Source organism: Onychomys torridus, chromosome 10 (genome assembly GCF_903995425.1).
Source record: "Onychomys torridus chromosome 10, mOncTor1.1, whole genome shotgun sequence".
NCBI classification, from domain to species: Eukaryota; Metazoa; Chordata; class Mammalia; order Rodentia; family Cricetidae; genus Onychomys; species Onychomys torridus.
In genome coordinates this window covers 56,276,533-56,297,872 of record NC_050452.1, presented here as the reverse complement: position 1 = coordinate 56,297,872, position 21,340 = coordinate 56,276,533, and the positions used below count along the sequence as shown (strand labels likewise).

The following is a 21,340-nucleotide window of genomic DNA, read 5'->3' as shown; positions in this document are numbered from 1 at the left end:
CTGGAGTGTCCAAGAGATCTCCCACTAGTACGTACTTTGTGTGCATGTTTCATAGGCAGGTATGTGTTCGAGGGTGCACATGCACTTGTATGCACATGTATGGAAGCCAAAAGCTCTTCACTCTCCCCACCTTAAGTTTTGAGATTGTCCCACTTACCCAAACCTGGACCTCACCAATTCAGCAAGTCTAAGTGGCCAGCCACCCCATGGATCCTCCCGTCTCTGTGTAGTGATGTATTGTGTACCCTAATAAACTTTGCCTGAAGATCAGAGGACAGAACAAGCCATCTATGTTTATAGATGTCAGGCAGTGGTGGCACACACCTTTAATCCTAGCACTCAGGAGGCAGAGCTCCATCTGGATCTCTGTGAGTTCAAAGCCACCCTGGACAACGCGAGATTGACTCAGTCTAGGAGAGAAACAGAGCCAGGCAGTGGTGGCACACACCTTTAATCCCACCACTTGATATCTCATGCCTTTGCTTGGGAAGCATGCATGCCTTTAATTCCAGCACTAGAGAGGTTGAGACAGGAAGTGATATGGCAGGGTGGAAAAAGGTATATACGGCATGAGGAGACAGGAACTAAAGGCTTTTCGGCTGAGGAACCCTTTTTGGTCAGAGGCCTTTTGGCTAGAAAGCATTTTCAGGCTGAGGAGTTGATGAGATAAGAGGTGTTGGCATTGGCTTGTTCCTTTGTCTCTCTGATCTTTCAGCATTTACCCCAATATCAGGCTCTGGGTTTTTATTATAAGATCTTTAGAAATTCGAGCAACATCTCTGCCTCTCTGATACTTGGATTATAGGCATGTGCCACGTCATCTGGGTGCTGCGGATTCAAACTCGGGTCCTCATCCTTGTACAGCCACCACTTAATTGACTAAGCCACTCCTCCAGCCCTTAACACTCATCTCCTGAAACTTCCCTTCCTTCCCACAATGCCACACTAGTGACCTCGTGGGAGAAGCCACATGCAAACCATAGTGAAGGGGGCTGACGCCAGTCTTCCGATCATGAAGACAAGACACACCAGGGCAGCAGTACACCAGAGAATGCAGACACAGGTTCTACAAATGAGTTGTGAGGAGCATGCTGGGGCTAGCCGGATGCTAACAGAAGGAAGACCTTGTCAGAAAGGGGATCCCAGAGACCAGGAGCACCGGCAGAGCAGTCTACTGACATTCTTTTGATAAGAGACCACAGCAAAGGTCCATTAAACATGTAAACTGATTTTCTACCTTCAATTTTCAAAATCAACTTTTCTGCATTTTTCTCAACCTTGTTAGGAAGCTGGGTACGAGATACGACACCAACTGCTCTCTCTTGGGTTAGCCAGATGATGCTATTACAGCCCCAAGCAAGGGCACCATGCCAGGCAGTGAGGAATTTGATGGCGTGTGTACCCTGCCTCTGCAGGAGGCTTCGAGGCCTTTCCAACCCAACCTAGAAAAGCAGCTGCCTCTGGCAGAAAGGGGTACTGGCTCCAGAAATTTACCTTCTCCTGCATCCCCCTGCTCTGATGTTCCCTGGGGAAAGAAAGGCAGAGGAGCAAGCAGTGACTGTGTGCCCTTAGATGGCCAAGGCCACGGTTTCAGGAGAGATGCAGAGCTTCCCAGTGATCTCATTTGGCCTGAAATCTGCATTTGACTGACAGGTCTAGCAGAGTGGGTCTCAGGGTGGAACACCTGGCTTTGGGGAGTGGAGGCGGGGGGCGGGGCGGGGGCTCTCCTTCCTCTCCTGAGGGCCCCAGCAGCCTGGCCTCTGCTGGCTGGTGGCTAGAGCTGGCTGTCCTACAGGCTCACGATGTGAGTTTTTTATTTGACTCTATTCCCAGGCCTCCATGGAGAATAAAATGGTCCTAAATTCAAATAAACAAAACTGTGAGCTGTAAAAATAACAGGAAAACATTTGTATTGAGAGTATTTTCTTTAAAAAGAATGTATTGTGCAGATGATTCGATCCTCCTCCCCACCAGTGCATCTATATTTAACTACAATCAGGAATCACAGGCACAGGGTTTGGTAGATGTGGCCAGAAGTTCGGTTTAAACTCTGCAGTGCTCAATGTGTACTCCCTCTCCTCAGGTATTTACTAGGTGTCAGGCACCTCCACCACCTCACAGGGGCTCAGGGAAAACATGGGGTACCTCTTCTCAGTCATCATAGAAGTTGGGGTGACTGGGCTTCTTGGGGACACTGGATTGGTCAACATCTAGCGGTGTTTTGGAGGAGTGGGCATGGCTGGTATTAGTGGGTGCAGAGGAACACAGCAGAATATCCTACCATGCACAGGAGGACCCCAAAACAAAGGCCGTTCCAGCCCAGTAGGTACAACATTGAAGATGAGAGACGCTTCTCCCAAAGCGCTAAGTCGCGGTTGGTTTTTTTTCTAGTGCTAGGATCAAATGCTTGCACATTCCAGGCAAGTGCTCTATCAATTAGCTACATGCCATTCCCACCCCCAGTGTTTCATGTGCATGTCAGATTGATGAATAGGAGGGGAGGGTTGCTACAGAAGGCTCCTACCACCACCTTCCCAATACCACCACCTCTGCCAATACCACCACCTCTGCCAATACTCTACCACCTTCCCAATACCACCACCTCTGCCAATACCACCACCTCTGCCAATACTCTACCACCTTCCCAATACCACCACCTCTGCCAATACCACCACCTCTTCCAATACCCCACCACCTTCCCAATACCACCACCTCTGCCAATACCCTACCACCTCTGCCAATACCCCACCACCTCTGCCAATACTCTACCACCTCTGCCAATACTACCACCACCTCTGCCAATACCCCACCACCTCTGCCAATATTACCACCACCTCTACCAATACTCTACCACCTCTGCCAATATTACCACCACCTCTGCCAATACCCCCACCACCTCTGCCAATACTCTACCACCTCTACCAATACTCTACCACCTCTGCCAATACCACCACCACCTCTTCCAATACCCCACCACCTCTGCCAATACTCTACCACCTCTGCCAATACTACCACCACCTCTGCCAATACTACCACCACCTCTTCCAATACCCCACCACCTCTGCCAATACTCTACCACCTCTGCCAATACTACCACCACCTCTGCCAATATTACCACCACCTCTGCCAATACTACCACCACCTCTGCCAATACTACCACCACCTCTGCCAAAACCCCACCACCTCTGCCAATACCTCACCACCTCTGCCAATACCACCACCACCTCTTCCAATACCCCACCACCATGTCTACAATACCCCACCACCACCTCTGCCAATACCCCACCACCTTACCAATACCACCACCACCTCTGCCAATACTCTACCACCTCTACCAAACCACCACCACCTCTACCAATACCCCCACCACCACCTTTACCAATACCACCACCACCTCTACCAATACCCCACCACCACCTCTGTCAATGCCCTACCACCTCTGCTAATACCACCACCACCTCTGCTAATACCACCACCACCTCTGCTAATACCACCACCACCTCTACCAATATCACACCACCACCTCTGCCAATACCCCACCACCTCTGCCAATATCCTACCACCTCTACCAAACCACCACCACCTCTACCAATATCACACCACAACCTTACCAATACCACCACCACCTTACCAATACCACCACCACCACCTCTACCAATACCCCACCACCACCTCCACCAATACCACCTCTACCAACACCACCATCCCCACCACCACCACCACCCACCACACTCAATGTGTAGATGATGAACCCAGGGCTCAGCGAAAACCAACACTTGCTTAAGAGCACACAGTATGTAAATGTTGAATGAACTGGAACCAGGTCACCTAGCTCCAGAGACGTCGATGTCACGGGGTGTGAGGCTCTTCACATCACCCAGCAAACATGGGTACTACAAAGCCACCTCGGTCATATCCTTTGGCTCTGTCTCCATTCCTCTGCCCCACTCAGGCCTCTGCCTTTCTCCCCAAGACTGTGCAGTCTCCTCCATACTCCCAATTGCTCCCAGAGGAAGATCAGAAAAACCCTCTGGTTACACTCCAGCCACAGCCTAACACCCCCCAACAAGTTGCAGGCACCTAAAAGGGAAAGTCACACAGATTCCAGTTGGTGACCGAGTTTTGCCGGCCATCCCCCTGGTCAGCTCTGGCTCCCCATCTCATAGGAGTCACTTAGCATTCTGTGCTGTCCCCTCCTCCCTGCCTCCAGCATCTACTCCTGCCTCTCTCATCTGGAAAATGCCTCCAGAAGCAGTCACAATGTGACCTCCTCCAGGAAGTCCTCAGGGACACCTGGGTGCAGAAGCAGCCACACCTCTCTCTGTGCCTTCCCTTCCCTTGCTTTGACTAAAATGACTTACAGTGTGTCTTTGTTTTGAAGCCTATCCCTCAAGAGGAGGGACCTTTCTGTCACCTCTTCAATCAAGGTAAGTGACAGAGCCGTCCCTTAGTCAATATGAAAGAGTAGAAGATCAAATATCCTGTACAGCTTGATTCTTCCAGCATGGGCAGGGCCACTTCGTAAAGTCCATGCCTTGGGACACTGCCATTTCTAGGGGGTCATTCTCTCATCTCCTCCACTCAGCCTGCTTCTGTATCCAGGAACACAATGAGTCTATTTAATCACCGGGACCTACGTGTAGACCTGCGTGGTGTGCTTCCCATGTGAGCATCTCCTCCTCTTTCTAACAGGCATAGTTTCAAGATCTCCTCTGGCCCCACAGTGTGTACTTAACTAAGCAAATTCAAATGGCAGTGGGCCTAAGGAGAAACTTCCAGCATCCAGGAGGGACCTGGAAATCTGAGATGACCCTAAAATGTACTTCAAATCAGGAGGCTCATGTTCAAATGCCTAAGGGCCCAGCGGAGGGCAGGAGGGGAAAATCGGAGAGGAGGGGCTGTGGGTCAACAGAGCATGCTCGAACCTGGACCTTCCCTCCAGGATCACTGACCATAGGAACAGAGGCCCAGGGCAGCTACATCTTTGAATTACTTTCAAGTAAAGCTAGAAATTTGCATTTTTCTGAAAGTTTTTAGATACCGATAATGAAATTCTTTTCAAAATACACAAAAAGGTATTTTGCAAACTAATTCCATTTGGAGGCCAATTCTGGCGGCGGCCTGTCCGCCGTTTGCAGCCCTGGCTCTCGATATAGAATCGCTTGAGTGAACCCTAAATTTAAGTTTTGGGAAATGTGCATAGATATATTCAGCGCTGTGGACACACAAGGGCAGAATTTAATTCTGAAATTAAACTAGAACACTAGGGTTAAAAATAACATCAAGGCATAAATCACCAAGAGAGAGTGAGTGAGACAGAAAAGCAGGGCGCCTCTCTAGCTAACACCCAAAGCCTAGGCAGGGGCCTGGTTACCAGTTAGCAAGTCCATTTGCAGCAGTGCCTGGAACAAGCTGGGGTGCCTGTCTCTCAGCTCCTTCTCCCAGGGTAACGCTCTGCACACCTCCGCTCTTCCATACCTGCGCTTGAGGTCCAGGTAGGAGTTATAGACGTCACCTACACAGAAGCACAAGACATCACTCCCTCAGGAGCGGCAAAGCTGTTCTCCCTCTAAAAACTGCCCCTCCCCCCACAAGAGGAGCTTGGAAAAGAAGGTCAGGCTTAATGGTCCTGGATTTGGCTTGGGGCCTTTGGGGATTTGAAACTGGCTGTGACATCCCTGCCTTGGGGTCAGCACCGCGAACCAAATCCAAGAGAACATGCCAAGGATGTTGATGGCTGTTGACTAATTCTACAGAATGAGCAGCTGGCCTCTGACTTGTCCCCAGGAGGCCAATATCTAGGCCATTTTGTTGATATGTGTGTTGAAGAGCGAGGTCCAAGAACCCCCCGAGAGGTGGAGCCATTGAAGACTAGGAAAATCTCCCTGATACCACCAAACAGGTCAGCATAGAGGGCTGGCTTTTGGACTCATGGTCTCTCTCCTGGTGCCGTGTAAATTATCCAAGAGCGTTTCCTCTTTGGGACATTACTATTCCTGTGTGACTGCCCCCTCTCCTGGCAGCATCTATGTTTCTGTATGATTCAGCAGTAAGTGGAGCAGCTGATCAGGACAGTCTATTCTTTTTCATTTTTTTTATGGTCCCATGTGTATGGGAGGGGGTGCACAGGTGTGGGTGTGCATAGATGTGTGCACATGCATGTAGAGGCAGGGGACAATCTTTGGTGTCATTCTCAGAAATGTCATTTATCCTTTAAGATGTGGTCTCTCTTTGTCCTGGGAGCTCAACACTTATGCTAGCCTGACTAGCCAGTGAGCCCTTGTCTCCTCCTCCCCAGCACTGGGATTACAGGTGAGTGATATCGCGCTTGAATTTTTATGCGGGTTCTGGTTATGGAACTCAGGTCCTCATGCAAACATTTTACCAACTGAGCCATCTCCTTAGCCCAAGGTAATCCAGGCTTTGCTTTTTTTAATTTTAGATTTTTGTTTATTTATTTTATGTGTGCATGTATGTGAAGGGTGGGAGATCCTGTGTGTACCATAGCACTCAAGCAGAGATCAAAGGACAGCCTTGGGAAGTCGTTTCTTTTCTTCTACCCCATGGATCCCAGAGATTGAATTTAGGTTGGCAGGTTTGGTGGTTGGTGCCTTTACCCACTGAGCTACATCACCAGCCTGAAAATCTACTCTTGAATAGAGTATTGACCACCTGTCATCCTCTCCAATCTCTGTGTGACCCTATCAGACTGGAGCATGACTGAGATACATCTATGCACCCTGCTTCCCCTAGCCTGGAACTGCAAGTTCCACTCTGGGGGTGCATAAGACAGGCAGGCAAGATTGAGATATGGAACTTGCCCTTGCTGACAGCAAACATCTCACAGGAATTTCTTTTCCAGAAGGAACATATGTGACTAACTACAGTGTCACCACATCCAACATGGAAATCTAAGGCACAGAAGAATTTACAAGTGCTAAACCTGAGCTGGGACCTGGGGAGACAAGACAGGACCAAACTCTGGCCACACCCTGAGTGAGGAAGGAGGCCTGGGGCAACATGGGCACCATGAACAGCAGTCTACTTCAGATTCATCCCTTCTGTCCAATTTACCAGTGCCTTCCTGAGCTGATTTTGAGAATTCAAGAATAAAACAGGGCCCCAGACCAGAAAGCCATTATTCAGATATTAATGGCCTAAGACAAAAGTACACTGTTGTGTACAGTGATTTCTAGTGATTAATTTCCATTTTTCAGACCTGCCTTCCGTGTAAGAGAACTCCAGGCAAGGTTCAAAACATGCTCATTCGTCTGTATTCTTAAATAAAATCAGGTATGGTGGGAGCTCTGACCAGTTTAGTTCTTGGATGCTGCTTGTACTTTTGGGGGGAGGAGGGGATCAAGGTGGAACGCACCATCTGGTTCCCATCCATCTGTGGAAGACTTGAGGTACACCTGATCCTGCTGGTATCTGGGCCAAGTGGTACATGGGGTATGTTTCTATTTTAGTTGCTCCCAGAGCAAAGCCCAGCATGTCCATGCAAATGCTGAGCTTAAAATCCCCTCCCGAGCTCCGTACTTACATGTTTCTCGTCTCTCACCCTCGACCTGGACTGTTGCAGCATATGCAGATATGATTTCTTGGACCTCAGCACACCGCTCATAATACAACTTGATTTGTTCAGCCAGCTCCTTCTGAAGGAAGGGATTATGAATCTGCAGGAAGTCAAGAAATCGCATGAACAACAAGTCATCAATTGTCCACTGGCTAGTACATAGTCAGGTGTGTTCAGCTGACAGAGGTCTCTCATTGACATCACTAGCTACCATCTCATTTGGATTTGTAAGCTAATATCATGAGGATCAACTCAAGGCCATGCCAGCTCTGGCTTCTGGTATACCACCATCTCATCTGCAAATCTTCTTCCCTATCAGTGTGACCCGGAGACCTGTTCCCCTCCACATGCAGAAATGCAGAAAATCGTATTTATCTCCATTTCAAAATCTTACCCAGCGATGCTAATTTCTCCCCAAGCTGTGCCTGCCACCTGAGGCCCTCCTTCCTTCTGCCTGGCAGCCCCCTCAGTCTGCAAGAGCCCATGCAGGGCCACTGTCCCAAAGCACAATTCCCTACAGCCCTAAGTGTGGCCAGATGTACACATGCACCTCAGTGAGCCCAAACCCATGGGAATTAACTCAAGTCATGTGACTTTCTATGACAAACAGGTCAAAGTCCTGAAGAGCAAGTCCCTCAGGACCAGGGACTTAGTCTTAACTTCGTGTGTTTTCAAATGCACGTCAGTACCCAAGAGAGGCTCATGAACTGGGCTCACTGGTTGTAAACAGCAGTGGTTTCTTTTGTTTTTATACAGAAAGATCCAAACCGTTAGAACACATCAGAGGAGGATGAGGATTTTTGTTGTTGTTCTTTTTGGTTTTTCAAGGTAGGGTTTCTCTTTGTAGGCCTGGCTGTCCTGGAATTTATGATCCTCCTGCCTCTGCCTCCTTCAGCAAATCCTTCTGGTGTGCATCATTGCAACCAGCAGGAGTAGGTATTCTTAGTAAAATTTTTATTCCGGTTTCATGTGTTAATACGTAGATATGTGTGTTGTGTGTGTGTATGTGTGTGCACATGCACGTGCATGTGAGCTATTCATGATATGAAACAGACTACCTTCAAAACAAATTTTAAAGCTGGGTCTGTTGACAAACATCTGTAACCATATCTACTCAGTAGGCTGAGGCAAGAGGATCAAAACTTCCAAGTCTGTCTGCACTCCAGAGTGAATTCAAGGCAAGCTTGGATAACTTACTGAAAACTTGTCCCTTTCCATTTTTTAAAAAAAATGTTTTTTAGCCGGGTGGTGGTGGCAGCGTATGACTTTAATCCCAGCACTCGGGAGGCAGAGGCAGGCAGATCTTTGTGAGTTCGAGGCCAGTCTGGTCTACCAAGGGAGATCCAGGAAAGGTGCAAAGCTACACAGAAAAACCCTGTCTCGAAAAACCAAAAAAAAAAAAAAAAAAAAAATGTTTTTAAGAAAGGAAAGAGCCTACATGTGGAGAGAAAGCTCAGTGGCAAAGTGTTTATCTAGAAAGTATAAAGTCCAGTATTCAAACCCCAGTACCAAAGACTATTATTTTGTTTTTGTGAGACAGGATCTCCTGCATCCCAGGCTGGCATCAAACTGGATCTTAAGCTCTTGATCTTTTTGCCCCAATCTCCAGGTGGCTGTCATTACAGGTGTGCACCACTACATGCCACAACAGCAAAGTGTTTGAAAATCACCCTAATCCATCTTGCATGCCCAGGGTCTGGCACAAAGTAGGTACTCTGAAGTGTTTACTGAACAAATGAATACATGCGTTTTCTTCTCCTTGACGTCTCAAAGACAGGGAATCGGGTGTCTATTTGTTCCCGTTGTGTCTTTGTGTGGACTCCACAGATCGAGGGAATAGGAGAAGAATCCCCCCTTAGACATCTGGCGGGGTCCCCAATCTGTGACGTGACAAGGTTGCATGGTAGGGAGTCCTGTGTGGAATAGCCCTCTGCAGGAGTGTTAGGATGTGTGTTCTTCAGCTTGGGATCCAAGGGCCTCTGGCCTGCTGTGCTCTGGGCCACCCCAGCATGAGCTGAGGATGGGCTTCTGCTGAGATCAGTGACGGACTGGCGAACGGGCACCAGGGCTTTAATTTGCTGGAGTATCTCATCTTCCGATACTTTAAATAATTGCGTAGAAAAGAAGCTTTACCAAAGAACTAAGATTCTCTCCTTTCATTAGCTTAATCACTGGATAGGCAACAGCCTGATAAAAATCTACTCTATAATTAAGCTAGTAGTTATTAAAACAGAGGAAGTAAATGGTTTCCATTTTATGAGTACTAAATGAACCGCACGGTAACAGAAATCTATTATTGGGCTGGCTCAGGGGAAGCCTCAATATTAATTATGTTTGGTGGCTGAGCCTAGGCATGGTTCAGTCCGCTTGGGTAAATCTTTTGTTTACACTGTGTTTCCTGCCCACAGCAGCCAATCGTCTCACACACACTCCTGGCAAACTTCTTGATTCCCCCAGGCTCACCTGGGCTGGGTGTAGGCTGCGGAGGCGATAGTATTTCACGGGTCCAAAGAATCCTTCGATGCCTGCCACGTACCTGCTCCCTCCGATCATGAAGTAACCAGCTGTGTCGTTATAATAGAAATCTTCCTGGAAGCTAGAGAGGAGCACAAAGGATTGAGACGGTCTTGGGGCTGGGACCTGGTTATTCACAGAGACACCCCACCCCTTGACCTAACTCAGGTTGCCACCAGCCTCTCACTCTGGTTTTCAGCTGATGAGCCCACTGTAGGGTCAGGTGGACTTGGACTCTGCTAGTCAGCAACTGTGTGAGCCTGGTCCAGTCACCGAGTCTCCAGAGACTGCTGTCCTTTGTAAAATGGTAATTCCCCATTTAGCGCATTTTCAGAATTTTGTGCAGCTTGGTCCCTTGTAAACACCCAATATCTACTGCTGAGGTTGGTGACACTTTGGAATCAGCGAAAATACTGAGAACTCTTCTTCTTCAAAATTTTGTTCTAAAGGCAAAGGTTTATTTATTTGTTTATTTTTATTGAGTAAACAGCAAGTAGATTAAGGAGAAACTTAAAATATAGATTATTTGATAATGATGAGAAGTTAAATTCATTGAGGAGGAGGCATGTATAGCAAGGTCAAAGGTCATGGCCAGAGACAAGAGACCAGCAATAGGTGATATGCTGAATGTCCGCATTGCTGGGAAGGGCTTGAAGCATCCGAGAGGAGACAGGGACAAAAGGGTAGCATGTATAAAGAGCATGAAGGTGCCCCTTGCAGTGTTCTTCATAATCAAGGTTGGAGAACCCCAGGTGTCCCCCCCCACTCCCCAACCCCCCTAACCCCCCACCCCCCAACCCCCCTAACCCCCCACCCCCGTGAGGGATGGCCAGCCAGCAAGTCTCAGGCATGGCTTTATTGACTATGTAGATTGAAAAGGGGGCAAAGCCTGAAGACAAAAATATGTTGCTAAATTTAAAAATGAAGATGCAGAGGTGAGGGAGCTAACTGGTACATACACAAAGCCCTGGGTTCAAGCCCCAGCCCCACATAAACTGGGTAGAGTGGTACAAGTCTATAACCCCAGCACTCAAGAGGAAGAGGCAGGAAGGTAGGAAACTCAAGGTCATCTTCAGCTACACTGTGAGTTCAAGGCCAGTCTGAGCCACATGAAAGAAAGAGAGAGAGAGAGAGAGAGAGAGAGAGAGAGAGAGAGAGAGAGAGAAACTTCGTCTTCCTTAGTCCATCAAGGCTGAGATTCTGAAGAGACAAAAACACATGACGGAAGCCCTTCTCCACCAGTGTTGTGTGTGCATAAGCTGACTTGTTTCTACGTGCTAGCTCTGTGGCAATGGTTACCACCGAGGCCAAGCCCATTTCCTCCCCTCCCCTGCCTTCTCCCTGGCTAGGTTACACCTCTAGAGAGCAGGGTCTTGCTGAAAGGCAGTCAGTCCATCTCTGTCCTGGAATAACCCCGGCTGCCTGGCTTCCCTGACCCACCTGTCAGGAGCTGCCTGTCCCCCTGGCTCTTGACTTCCTCAGCTCCCTGGCTTCTGCCTGTCATTTTGTTCTCTCTTCCTGGCCTTCCATCTGCCCTTTCTGCCTGTGGCTCTCTGCTCCTGGCCTGGCTTCTCACTTGATACTTGTCTTGAGTACCCTGCTGTGCACATATGCTCTGGTCACGCCAGCACCTCGTCCTAGTTTGGTTTTAAATAGGTAATGAGTGCACGCGGTTTCAGAAGTCCAAACCGATGGAAAAGAGTGAAGAAGAAGAGAGAGAGTCAAGCCTTGCCTCCAGCTCTCCCGTTATTTACTCCAGCCTCTCCTCCCCACCCTATGGGGAAATAGTTTCATTAGTTTATTGAATACATTGCAGAGTTTGTGTAGATACAAAAAAAAAAATCTGCTTTCTCTACACAGATACAAACTATTCTCTCTCTCTCTCTCTCTCTCTCTCTCTCTCTCTCTCTCTCTCTCTCACACACACACACACACACACACACACACACACACACACACACACACCTCCTTTCAGGAGAGATCATAAAGTTAAACTCTGAGAGCTGAACACATTCTGTTTTTCAGGACCTTGGAAAGGCTGGAATGTTCTAACAACTCCTGTGGGAGTACTTGGTGCTGAATGGATGAGAAGCTTTATTAATGAACCAGCTTGCTTGAGGTCCCCATTCTCTGCGACTCTATTGGCCGATGTTCACAACACACTGGGGTGCTCCCTAGTAGAGGCTCTCTGGAGCCCTCATCACCTCCCCCTCCGTTTTAAGCATGGAACTCACAATGTCTATTTATAGAGTTGTTGTGAGGGTGAATGGATACAGGTTGAATAGCCAAATGCTTCCGATTAAAAGCATTGTAGATTTTTGAGGGCTCGGACACTGCAGTGCATGCACAGATGCAGTGGGTTGAATATCCTGACTCAGAAAATCTAAAAATCCCCAAATGCTCTGAAATTGGAAATGTCATGAACAGCTAACATGCTCTAACATCTGATGTGACACTCAGAAATTGCCAGATTTTGAGCATTTAGGTTTTAGATTTTTGGATACTCAGCAGTTAATACACAAAGTGTGTAGTGCAGTGTTGGGCACATGGTAGACACCATGGCTGTTGGCGACAGGTGTGATCTGCTGTTCATTGTAATCCTGGCATTTACAAAATACAGTCCATTAAATTACATATGGGGAACCGACAGTTCCTTCTCTTACAGAGCAAGTTAGGCTGAGTCTGTAATCAGCTACTCAGGAAAATGAGTCAGAAGGATCAAAAGTTCAAGGCTGTGTTGGCTAACATAGTGAGACTCTGTCTCAGAACAAAACAAAAAAGGTTCCATTGTAGAGTGTGGGCCTAGCATGCAAGCTCCTCTATATTCAATCCCCAGTACCACACACACACACACACACACACACACACACACACACACACACACACACGCACGCACGCAAATTCATTACTACTTTGAATAGACTCAATAAAGGAAAGTTATTTTAGTCAAGGAATTATGACTGTGAAATATTGTCAAGATAAACTGAAGGAATCTCGAAGGGCTCGAGCCTCAAACTGTCTCACAGTGTCTTCTTTCTTCCTATTTGGAAGGAAGAAAACAAATGGTGTGTGGTTTCTGCAAGAAACGAAACCCATAGCAAACTCCGATTTTCAGAGCAAAAGGAAGGCCCTGTCTAGAAAGTTGAGTACAAACGTATACAGCAGTCCCCAATCACTCAGGGGGTGCAGCCCAAGAACCACAGCAGATGGCTGAAACCTCATATTGCTCCAAACCCTGCCCATGTTGGTTTCCTGTCCCTGCACTTCCACATCTATGATGAGCTTTAATTAATAAACTCCACACAGTACAGGATGAATAACAGCAAACGATAACGCAGAGCAACTAGGGCAGCGTACTAGAATAAGCACATGCAGGTGCGGTCTCCTTTCAAAGTATCTTTTGGTGCTACGCTCATCTTTCTCCTGTGAGGGAGATGATTCTTGGGGGAAGCCCGTAACAGCTCCTCACCGTCACTACTCTTGTGCTTTGGGCAATTTTTAAGTAGATTGAAGATGGTATGAACACTGATATAGTGACAATGGGTGTGATAACTGCAGACCAAGAGAAGTAACGGGCAGGTAGCACCCACTGCGTGGATACATGAGAAAGGACAAGGCACAGTAGCACAGATTTCATCCTGCTACTCATGACTATACGCCCTTTAAAATGCACACACGGTGTTTGCTTCCGGAATTTTCCATTTAATAGATCTAGACCACTGATGACTGTGCATAAGTAAAACCACAAGAAGTGAACCCCTGGATAAGAGAAACTACTGTGTGTTTAAATTAGCATAAGATGCTTATGGTAAGGGTCCTGGCTTTTACTGTTTTATTTTTTTTCCCACCTAATAATAAATTATTCGGTCTCGATGTCATTGCCCAATAATTTTTAAATTGTCATCATGAACAATCTTCAGTAGATATGTCTAGCTGGGTCTCCATCTGCATCTCTACATTGTTTCCACATTTTTCTCCTGTGAAGTTCTCAGTGTTTGCACAAGATTGCAAGAGAACCCTTATACTGTGCACGGCTTGATGGCCATCAATTTCGCTGACATGAAAGCTGAGCTAGACTCTTCCAGACCTTGGACTAGTCTCTTTGGGAAACGGCAGACACTCTGGCAAACTATCTTTCCTCTCATCTGGACATAGAGGGCCCTGGTTTATTACCAAAGAGCACCAGAGTCCAGAAGATTCACAGACATTGTTAGATAGGCCCCTGCTCAGAATCAGGAAATAGTCAGACTCGCAGTTTCATTGAGAGGAGACTTAAGGACCCCTCACTTCTGATCATAGTTTTTGTCTGATGTCTGTTTCTTGGGACCTGATATGAGTTCTGACACTCTCAAGATACTTTATTCGTTTCTTCCTAGCACTTCCAATAGACTATAACTTTAAACTTATTTGTGCATTTATTGTTCAGTATCACTCTCCTTTATTGATTTTTTTTCCACTTTCCTGAAAATAGGGACTGTATTCCCTCTGTTTACCTTCTCCCACACTCCCAGAATTAAGTCTTGTGTCTGGCCTGTGAATTTGCTCAATAAGTATGAGTTGGACAGATGGAAGGGTGGGTGGGTGGATGGACAGACAGATAAGTCGCTCATATCCTCTTACCTGTACCCAGCACCGACTTGCTAAACACTTAATTTCTGTTTCTATGACACTACCCCCACCTTCATGGAGTAAAGCCGACACTATGTTTACACTCCAAGAGCAAAGAAGGGAGCTAGGAGGCTGCTTTATAGGACCAGGAAGCCTAGACTGAGACGCTCTTCTCTTCACTGGCTTGTATCACTGTAAAAGTGCGGCTCCAGGTGAGAGTCTCTACACCCGCTTGCAGAAACCCCAGGGGAGGGTTGCATACCTTCTGGGCCTGGCTTTACCCTACCTAGCTGTTCTATTGGCAGGGTGTCTTGGGGGGCATTTTGTGAAGGAGCCCCAGATCCTGTCAGGCTTCTCTATCCCTTGAATTAGTCCCTGAAGCCACTTCCATAAAGAAAACCAGGCTGTACTGGATGTTTTCTGCCAGTTTGGGGACACCTTAAGACTTTATCCTTAGCCTCATTCTCTACGTTTCAGTATAGCTATCAACTTACTCTTGACCTTCTCGCAGCTAAGCCATGATACATCCTTAGCCTTTCTGAAAATCCCTAATCCTTTAATCTGGCCACAACAAAACAAGAACTGTTCTAAGCTCCTGGAGCCTACTAGAAACCAGTTGGATTTACATGTAAACAGGAATGGTGGAAGAGAAGAGTGTGCCTTCTATTCCCACCCTCAACCCCTCTCTGCTCTGGTTTCTTCAGTAGCCGGTTTTTTAGGGAATCTGGGGATGCAGCTATAATGAGGTTTCCCAGGTACCTACTGAAGGCTGTCTGTGGTTGACAATATAAAACCCACTGTTATATGTGGATATAGGAGCAAATTAGGAAACAACAAAACACAAGGCAGGGGCCCCAGGTCTCGGCTTCTGCAAGTCATGTGGAGATGGTTGCTGTGCCCATATCAATAGCTGCACACATTTCAAGTCTAGATTATGAACATAAATATGAAGACTGTCTGCTTTTATGCGCTACACTACGCCAAAGTTTCCAGCCATTCACAATGAGCAACATTAATACTTAGATTTATTTTCTTTAGAATCTTTCATAAAAGATAATTTTCAAAGAAAATAAATTACAAAGTGCTACAAAGGAAGAATTTATGGTGAGATTCGGAAAAAAGATTGACTACTTTCCCTTGCTTAGAACTAAAATATATATTTCATATATATATATATATATGCAGGAAAAATAGATGCCTTGTAAAATTAAAAAGTACAAAGTCTAGCTTGGGCCCAAAGATGGTTCAGTGGGTTCATGCACTTACCACCAAGCCTGACCACTTGAGTTTGATCTCAGGGACCTACATGGTGGGAGGGGAGAACCAACTCCTGTAGATTATCCTTTGACTTCCACATGCACATGGTGGCCGACCTATGCATGTCCAACATGGTTGACCTCCACTTATATGCCACAGCATCTGTACACAGGCAAGTGTGTACATACACACACGCAGGGCAGGGGGCAGGTAATAGGGGATAAAAATGTGAAGACAAGAACAAACTAAAAACAACAACAACAAAAAGTCTGTCTTGGAAAAGCTGAAGGAGGTGTGTAGAACACCCTTATGGTTGAGGGCTACAACATGAAGTAGCCCTAGGGCAGTCTACTTATGAATGAAAACCACACTTACCTAATGGTCTGATTATGGTAGCTTTTCAAGTCCCATCCAATGCTGGCAGTGACCACTATCTATGTTGAAAGAGAGAGAGAAGCATCAGGTAGGTATGCACATCCCACGCTATAAATACATACGGTCCTTGGTATAAATTACTCATGAAATGTGCTTGTCAGTCTCCTGATTAATTTCTACAAAAATAAAATTAACAGTTTACTAGCCCTGTGTATATTTTAAGACTTAATAAATTTAGCTTTCCCAAATGACTGGATGGTGCATCTAAAAATATCTACAATGCAATTTCTGCCAGTGGGTTTTGGATGCTTCCAGACATCAAGCCAGAGGTTGATTGGATGTGTCTGTGTTTCAAAACTCATAAAGAAGGCGAGGAAGTACATCTGGCAGTACAAGTTGGTTTTGAAGTTTTACTGATTTTACCGGAGCCATAGGGGAGACAAGACAGGTGCTGTATGTTCTTCATGGCTTGCTGGTCACACCTCTCGTCCCATAAGCAACAACAGTCATCACCCTTACTTCAGTGAGGACAATGGTCTTCTCATGATGTTTTGTGTTGTCTCAATTAGGTTCTTCTTAGACCTAGGGATGCTGTGTGAGTCCCTGGACTAACGGGGACACTTTTACTCCGACACTTCCTCGAGAAGTATTTAGCAAATGTGTCCTGACCTTTTTTAGAGTTCCGAAGACTTAGAGGCCACCCTGTGCCTGCAGAAGACAAACTAAACCACTAGAAACCAACCCTACCAGTCATGAGGGCATGTGAGAAGAGAAAATGACTCAATCAGTTGTCTCTCTTAGCAACCATTTACCTTTACATGGGGGATTCCCTTGGCCAAAGCAGTGAGCATGGCAATCCCACCAGAAGCCTGGACCTATGTCCATGAAGGGATCCAGATGAGGCAGAAAGAAAGGCAAGTCTGGAAGCATCTGAAACCCACTGGCAGAAGAACACACACACACACACACACACACACACACACAGCCCTGCTTTTCTTTCTACCTTTCTGCCCTTCCTGCGCCTGTGTGGCTTCATCCCACCACATACACATTCACCATGTAGCACATTTCTCTATCTAAGAAGGACCTATACCCTTTGGTTGTTGAACATTATCTGTGATTCTCTACTGCCTTGTAAGCTGAAGTCTACATCCAAGGTTCTGCACATTCTAGTCCCAAAGATGCAAATTTTCTTCCATTAGTTTTCTATACCCCTCAAATTTATATATTGGAAATTTGATTCCCAAATGTATGTGTTGATAGTATTTGGGGATGAAAACTCTGGGATTCATATTCTAGGAAGCCATGAGGATAAGACCCTTTGATGGGATCAGCAGCTACCTAAGAAGAGAGGGCCCAAAAGGTGGTTCAATGGGTAAGGGTGGGGCCACCAAGCCTGATGACCCCAATTTCATTCCACATAGTGGAAAGAGAGTCTTGACTCACATAAGTTATCTTCTGACCTCCATATATATATATATATATACAGTGGCACGTGAACACCGGCACTCACACATACAAATCATACATACACACTAACGAATATATATGTAGATGTGTTTAAAAAATTAAGAAGAGAGAGATCTGAGCCAGAATATTCTCTCTGGCTATTATCTAGTGATGTCCATGACATGTTGTAATGCAGCAAGAGGGCTCTCACTAGATACCAGCAATAGCTCTCAAAACTATGAGGAATTAACTTCTTTGTCTCCAGGTTGTTGGTAGCAACTGACTAACACTAGTCAACTTGGCTTATCTGTGAACTTCCCAATCATGTGCAGAAAATCCCCCTCGTTTCTTCTCCTTTAAAAATTCTGCCCAAACATCAAAACTTTGTACGCGAACACTTTCCTGAGCATCCCAGCATGGAACACTGTCTTCCTTCTAGAAATCAATATGAATCATTTGGCAATTAAGCTTGCTTTATGACTTCTCTTCACGTGCTTAATGTTACTTCCATAAATAGTCTATAAGTAACTGGAGCCCGGTGCCTTGCATACAGCAGGTGCAGCTTAAGATCTATGAATCTGCTCTGATGATTTGATGCCTGTCTTGGTGACATATCATGTGCCTCACATATATGGGCATGGGTGACATGGACCTCAGCTATGTTACTAAACTTTTTTTTTTTTTTTAAGGAAAAAATGTAACACATGAAAATTCCCAGCTGGCATCTCACTCAGCCCTCTCAGAAAGGCAGCAAGAACCAACCTGATTAATTTTTTTTCTCTTCAGAAAACAGAATTGTGAGAACCTTAAGCACAAGGGAGGACCATGCATTATCTAAGGCACGAGACAAATAAAATGTCTCCTCCAGTTTTGTTCCAGGAAAATCACAAATCAATAGGAAAAGCTGATGAGAAAATAAAGTAACCAGAAAAAGGCTCACATGCCAGCCTTGCATCGATGGAATCGTCTTCAATTACAACAACAGATTTCCCACAATCCATAAAAATCTCTGTTATGGGGGTTTTGAAACAGTTGTGAGCAATGTTTTATGTACAAAATAGATAAAGACCCTCCATCCCATCACAATCATCACTTACACGTGTTGGTTATTACGAGTGTGTTTGGTGCCAAACGTAAGCAATTGTTTCAACTGCCAAAAGCAGTCAAATCATTTCTTAGCTGAACTAGCCAATAAATTCCCTAAAAAAAAAGTTGTAGATCTAAGAAGGCCATGTGAACATGGCCAATGTGTTTTTGACACACTTATGTGCACGAGGATTGTCTCCCTAGGGAGAAGGACTGAATAACCCGATAACTGTGGCTACAGAGCTGGCTGTGTTATTTACTCCTTCACCATAGAGTGGAGTAGAAGCACTTTAAAAGTTAATTAAATGGGATGAGACTCTTATGATTTAAACTTCCATCTATAAAGTTCGATTTAGCAAGTGTGTAATTGTAACGAGCTTGTCATTTGCCAAATTCCCTCCCAGGTTTTGTAGCTCTCTGGGCTCGCAGCAATGTTTAGCTCAAAAGAGATGCTCCCATGACTCCAGGCAGAGTGAATGGAGAGATACCTGGCCTCCATTGAAAGAGATATCCAGTCGCAGCCACTCCTTCAGAGGAAGGGTGAATTTTGTTTTTACAGCCAGGTCCTCTCCTTTGACAAGATGCATTTGAATGTGCAAACTGCCTATGAGGAAAAAGGAAGGTCATGACATTGGCAAGGAGCACCTCATGGTATGTGAAGAGGCAACGCTTTTTAAAAATTCTCCTAAAGAAGTTACAAGGATAAATCACATTCTCCCCCTGGACCCCTCCCTTTAAACAATGTCAAGCCAAGCTAGGTGCAGTGTGTTGCACACTGTAATCCCAGCACCAGGATGGAGGGTGATGGTTCCAGGCCAGTCTGCCTTAAGTTCCCACCTTCCTACATAGGGAAGCTTTGAGAAAGAGAGAGAGAGAGAGAGAGAGAGAGAGAGAGAGAGAGAGAGAGAGAGAGAGAGAATGAAAGAAAGAAAGAAAGAAAGAAAGAAAGAAAGAAAGAAAGAAAGAAAGAAAGAAAGAAAAGAAGGAGGGAGGGAGGGAGGGAGGAAGGAAGGAAGGAAGGAAGGAAGGAAGGAAGGAAGGAAGGAAGGGCAAAGCAAAACCCAAACCAAACCAGCAACACTCCAAAATGCATCTGTACATGCATTTCTTTGTAAATAAGGTGTTTATTTTGAGCCCCTAAGGGGAGAAACAAGACTTGATTTGGAACTCACGGTTGGTTCCCTATGATCTTGTCTGCATAAACAACACCCAGTTTCTATTTTCAATTTCTATTTCCAAATGAACAGAAAACAGACACCTTTGTCTAATAACCTGAACCCAACATTCATCTAGATCTCATCAATTTATTTTCAACCTTTCCAAGTTTATCATAATTCCACAATCATTTCTAGTAAGATTACTTCTCTAAGTCTCCCCAAAAAATAATCAACTTGGTTTTGTTTGTTTGTTTGTTTTTTGGGTTTTTTGTTTTGTTTTGAACATGCCTTTCTTTCTCCATTTCTATTTTATTGGATTACACATCTAAGTGGCATAATTACAATGCCCCTACAGTAACCAGTGGCTGCTTGCAGAATAATATACATTTTAACCTCATAGAGCTGCAATGTTGACAGTATCTTCCTTATCCCAGACAGATGTTTGTGCCAGGAGAAAGAGTCTGAGAAAACTACACGATCGTTTAGAGGCTCTGTTTATACTCACCCTCTTCCGTAAGGAACACAGAAGGTGTGCCATACATCTCATTAGAATCAACAAAGTACAGAATTCCACAGAGACTGGCCTCGCAATAATGGAGTAAATAAAGCCACAGTGAAACAGTAACCCTAAAGGAGGGAGGCGGAAGAAAATTCTGCAGATTGATATCATCCAAGAACAGGTAATTACAGTTAACAATGACCAAGTAAATTGCTTTCCTTCTAACGAAGGGGTGGGTTTGCCTTAGTGTTCATCATGGGAGATCAGCTTGCAAAGCCTGAGATTTGGAGACAAAGGAGGTAGTTATAGTAACTGCAAAGATTGGCGTTAAGCTCCTTTGTACAAAACTCGCTGACATTCTACCTTGCACCAAAACTGTTCCGGGGCTCTCAGAGATGCTCACGTGCCAGCAATTTGAATTCTTGATTGAGGCTGATACAGCGAGACAGTGAATAAAAATATGGATTTTTTAATAAGAGGCGATGTGATAAGGAGCTATTTTAATATCTGTGATTAAAAGGTAAAAAAAAAAAAACATAATTAGGGCTTTTTGAGCAATTTTGTTTCTTTCAAAGATAAAAGCCCCAAATGTAATGCTCTGCAAATGGCATCTCCACGTGACATGTGGACACAAATGCACCATCTTAACACATTAGGGTGTTTTGGTAGCCTAGTTCCGGCCCACCGATATGACACAACTCTTCTAATTATTCTGTTCCTGCATGGGGCTATTTCAGTTGGGGGAGGGGGAGGACACTATGACAGAGTAGATGGCTCAGTTGGTAAAGTGCTCGCTTTACAAACATGAAGACTTGGGTA

The 21,340-nt window shown here is 45.6% G+C and overlaps 1 protein-coding gene across 1 annotated transcript in view; it reads right to left on the bottom strand.

Annotated features, from left to right (window-relative positions):
• Positions 1-21,340, bottom strand: part of Sel1l3 (SEL1L family member 3) — a 115,018-nt gene that overhangs the window by 64,490 nt on the left and 29,188 nt on the right. Inside the window, exons 4-9 of the mRNA XM_036200680.1 lie at positions 20,528-20,649; positions 19,354-19,469; positions 16,331-16,389; positions 10,040-10,172; positions 7,544-7,676; positions 5,375-5,515 (exon numbers count right to left, since the gene is read on the bottom strand). Coding sequence (XP_036056573.1) covers positions 5,375-5,515; positions 7,544-7,676; positions 10,040-10,172; positions 16,331-16,389; positions 19,354-19,469; positions 20,528-20,649 — 704 coding nt within the window. The remainder of the gene's footprint in view (positions 1-5,374; positions 5,516-7,543; positions 7,677-10,039; positions 10,173-16,330; positions 16,390-19,353; positions 19,470-20,527; positions 20,650-21,340) is intronic.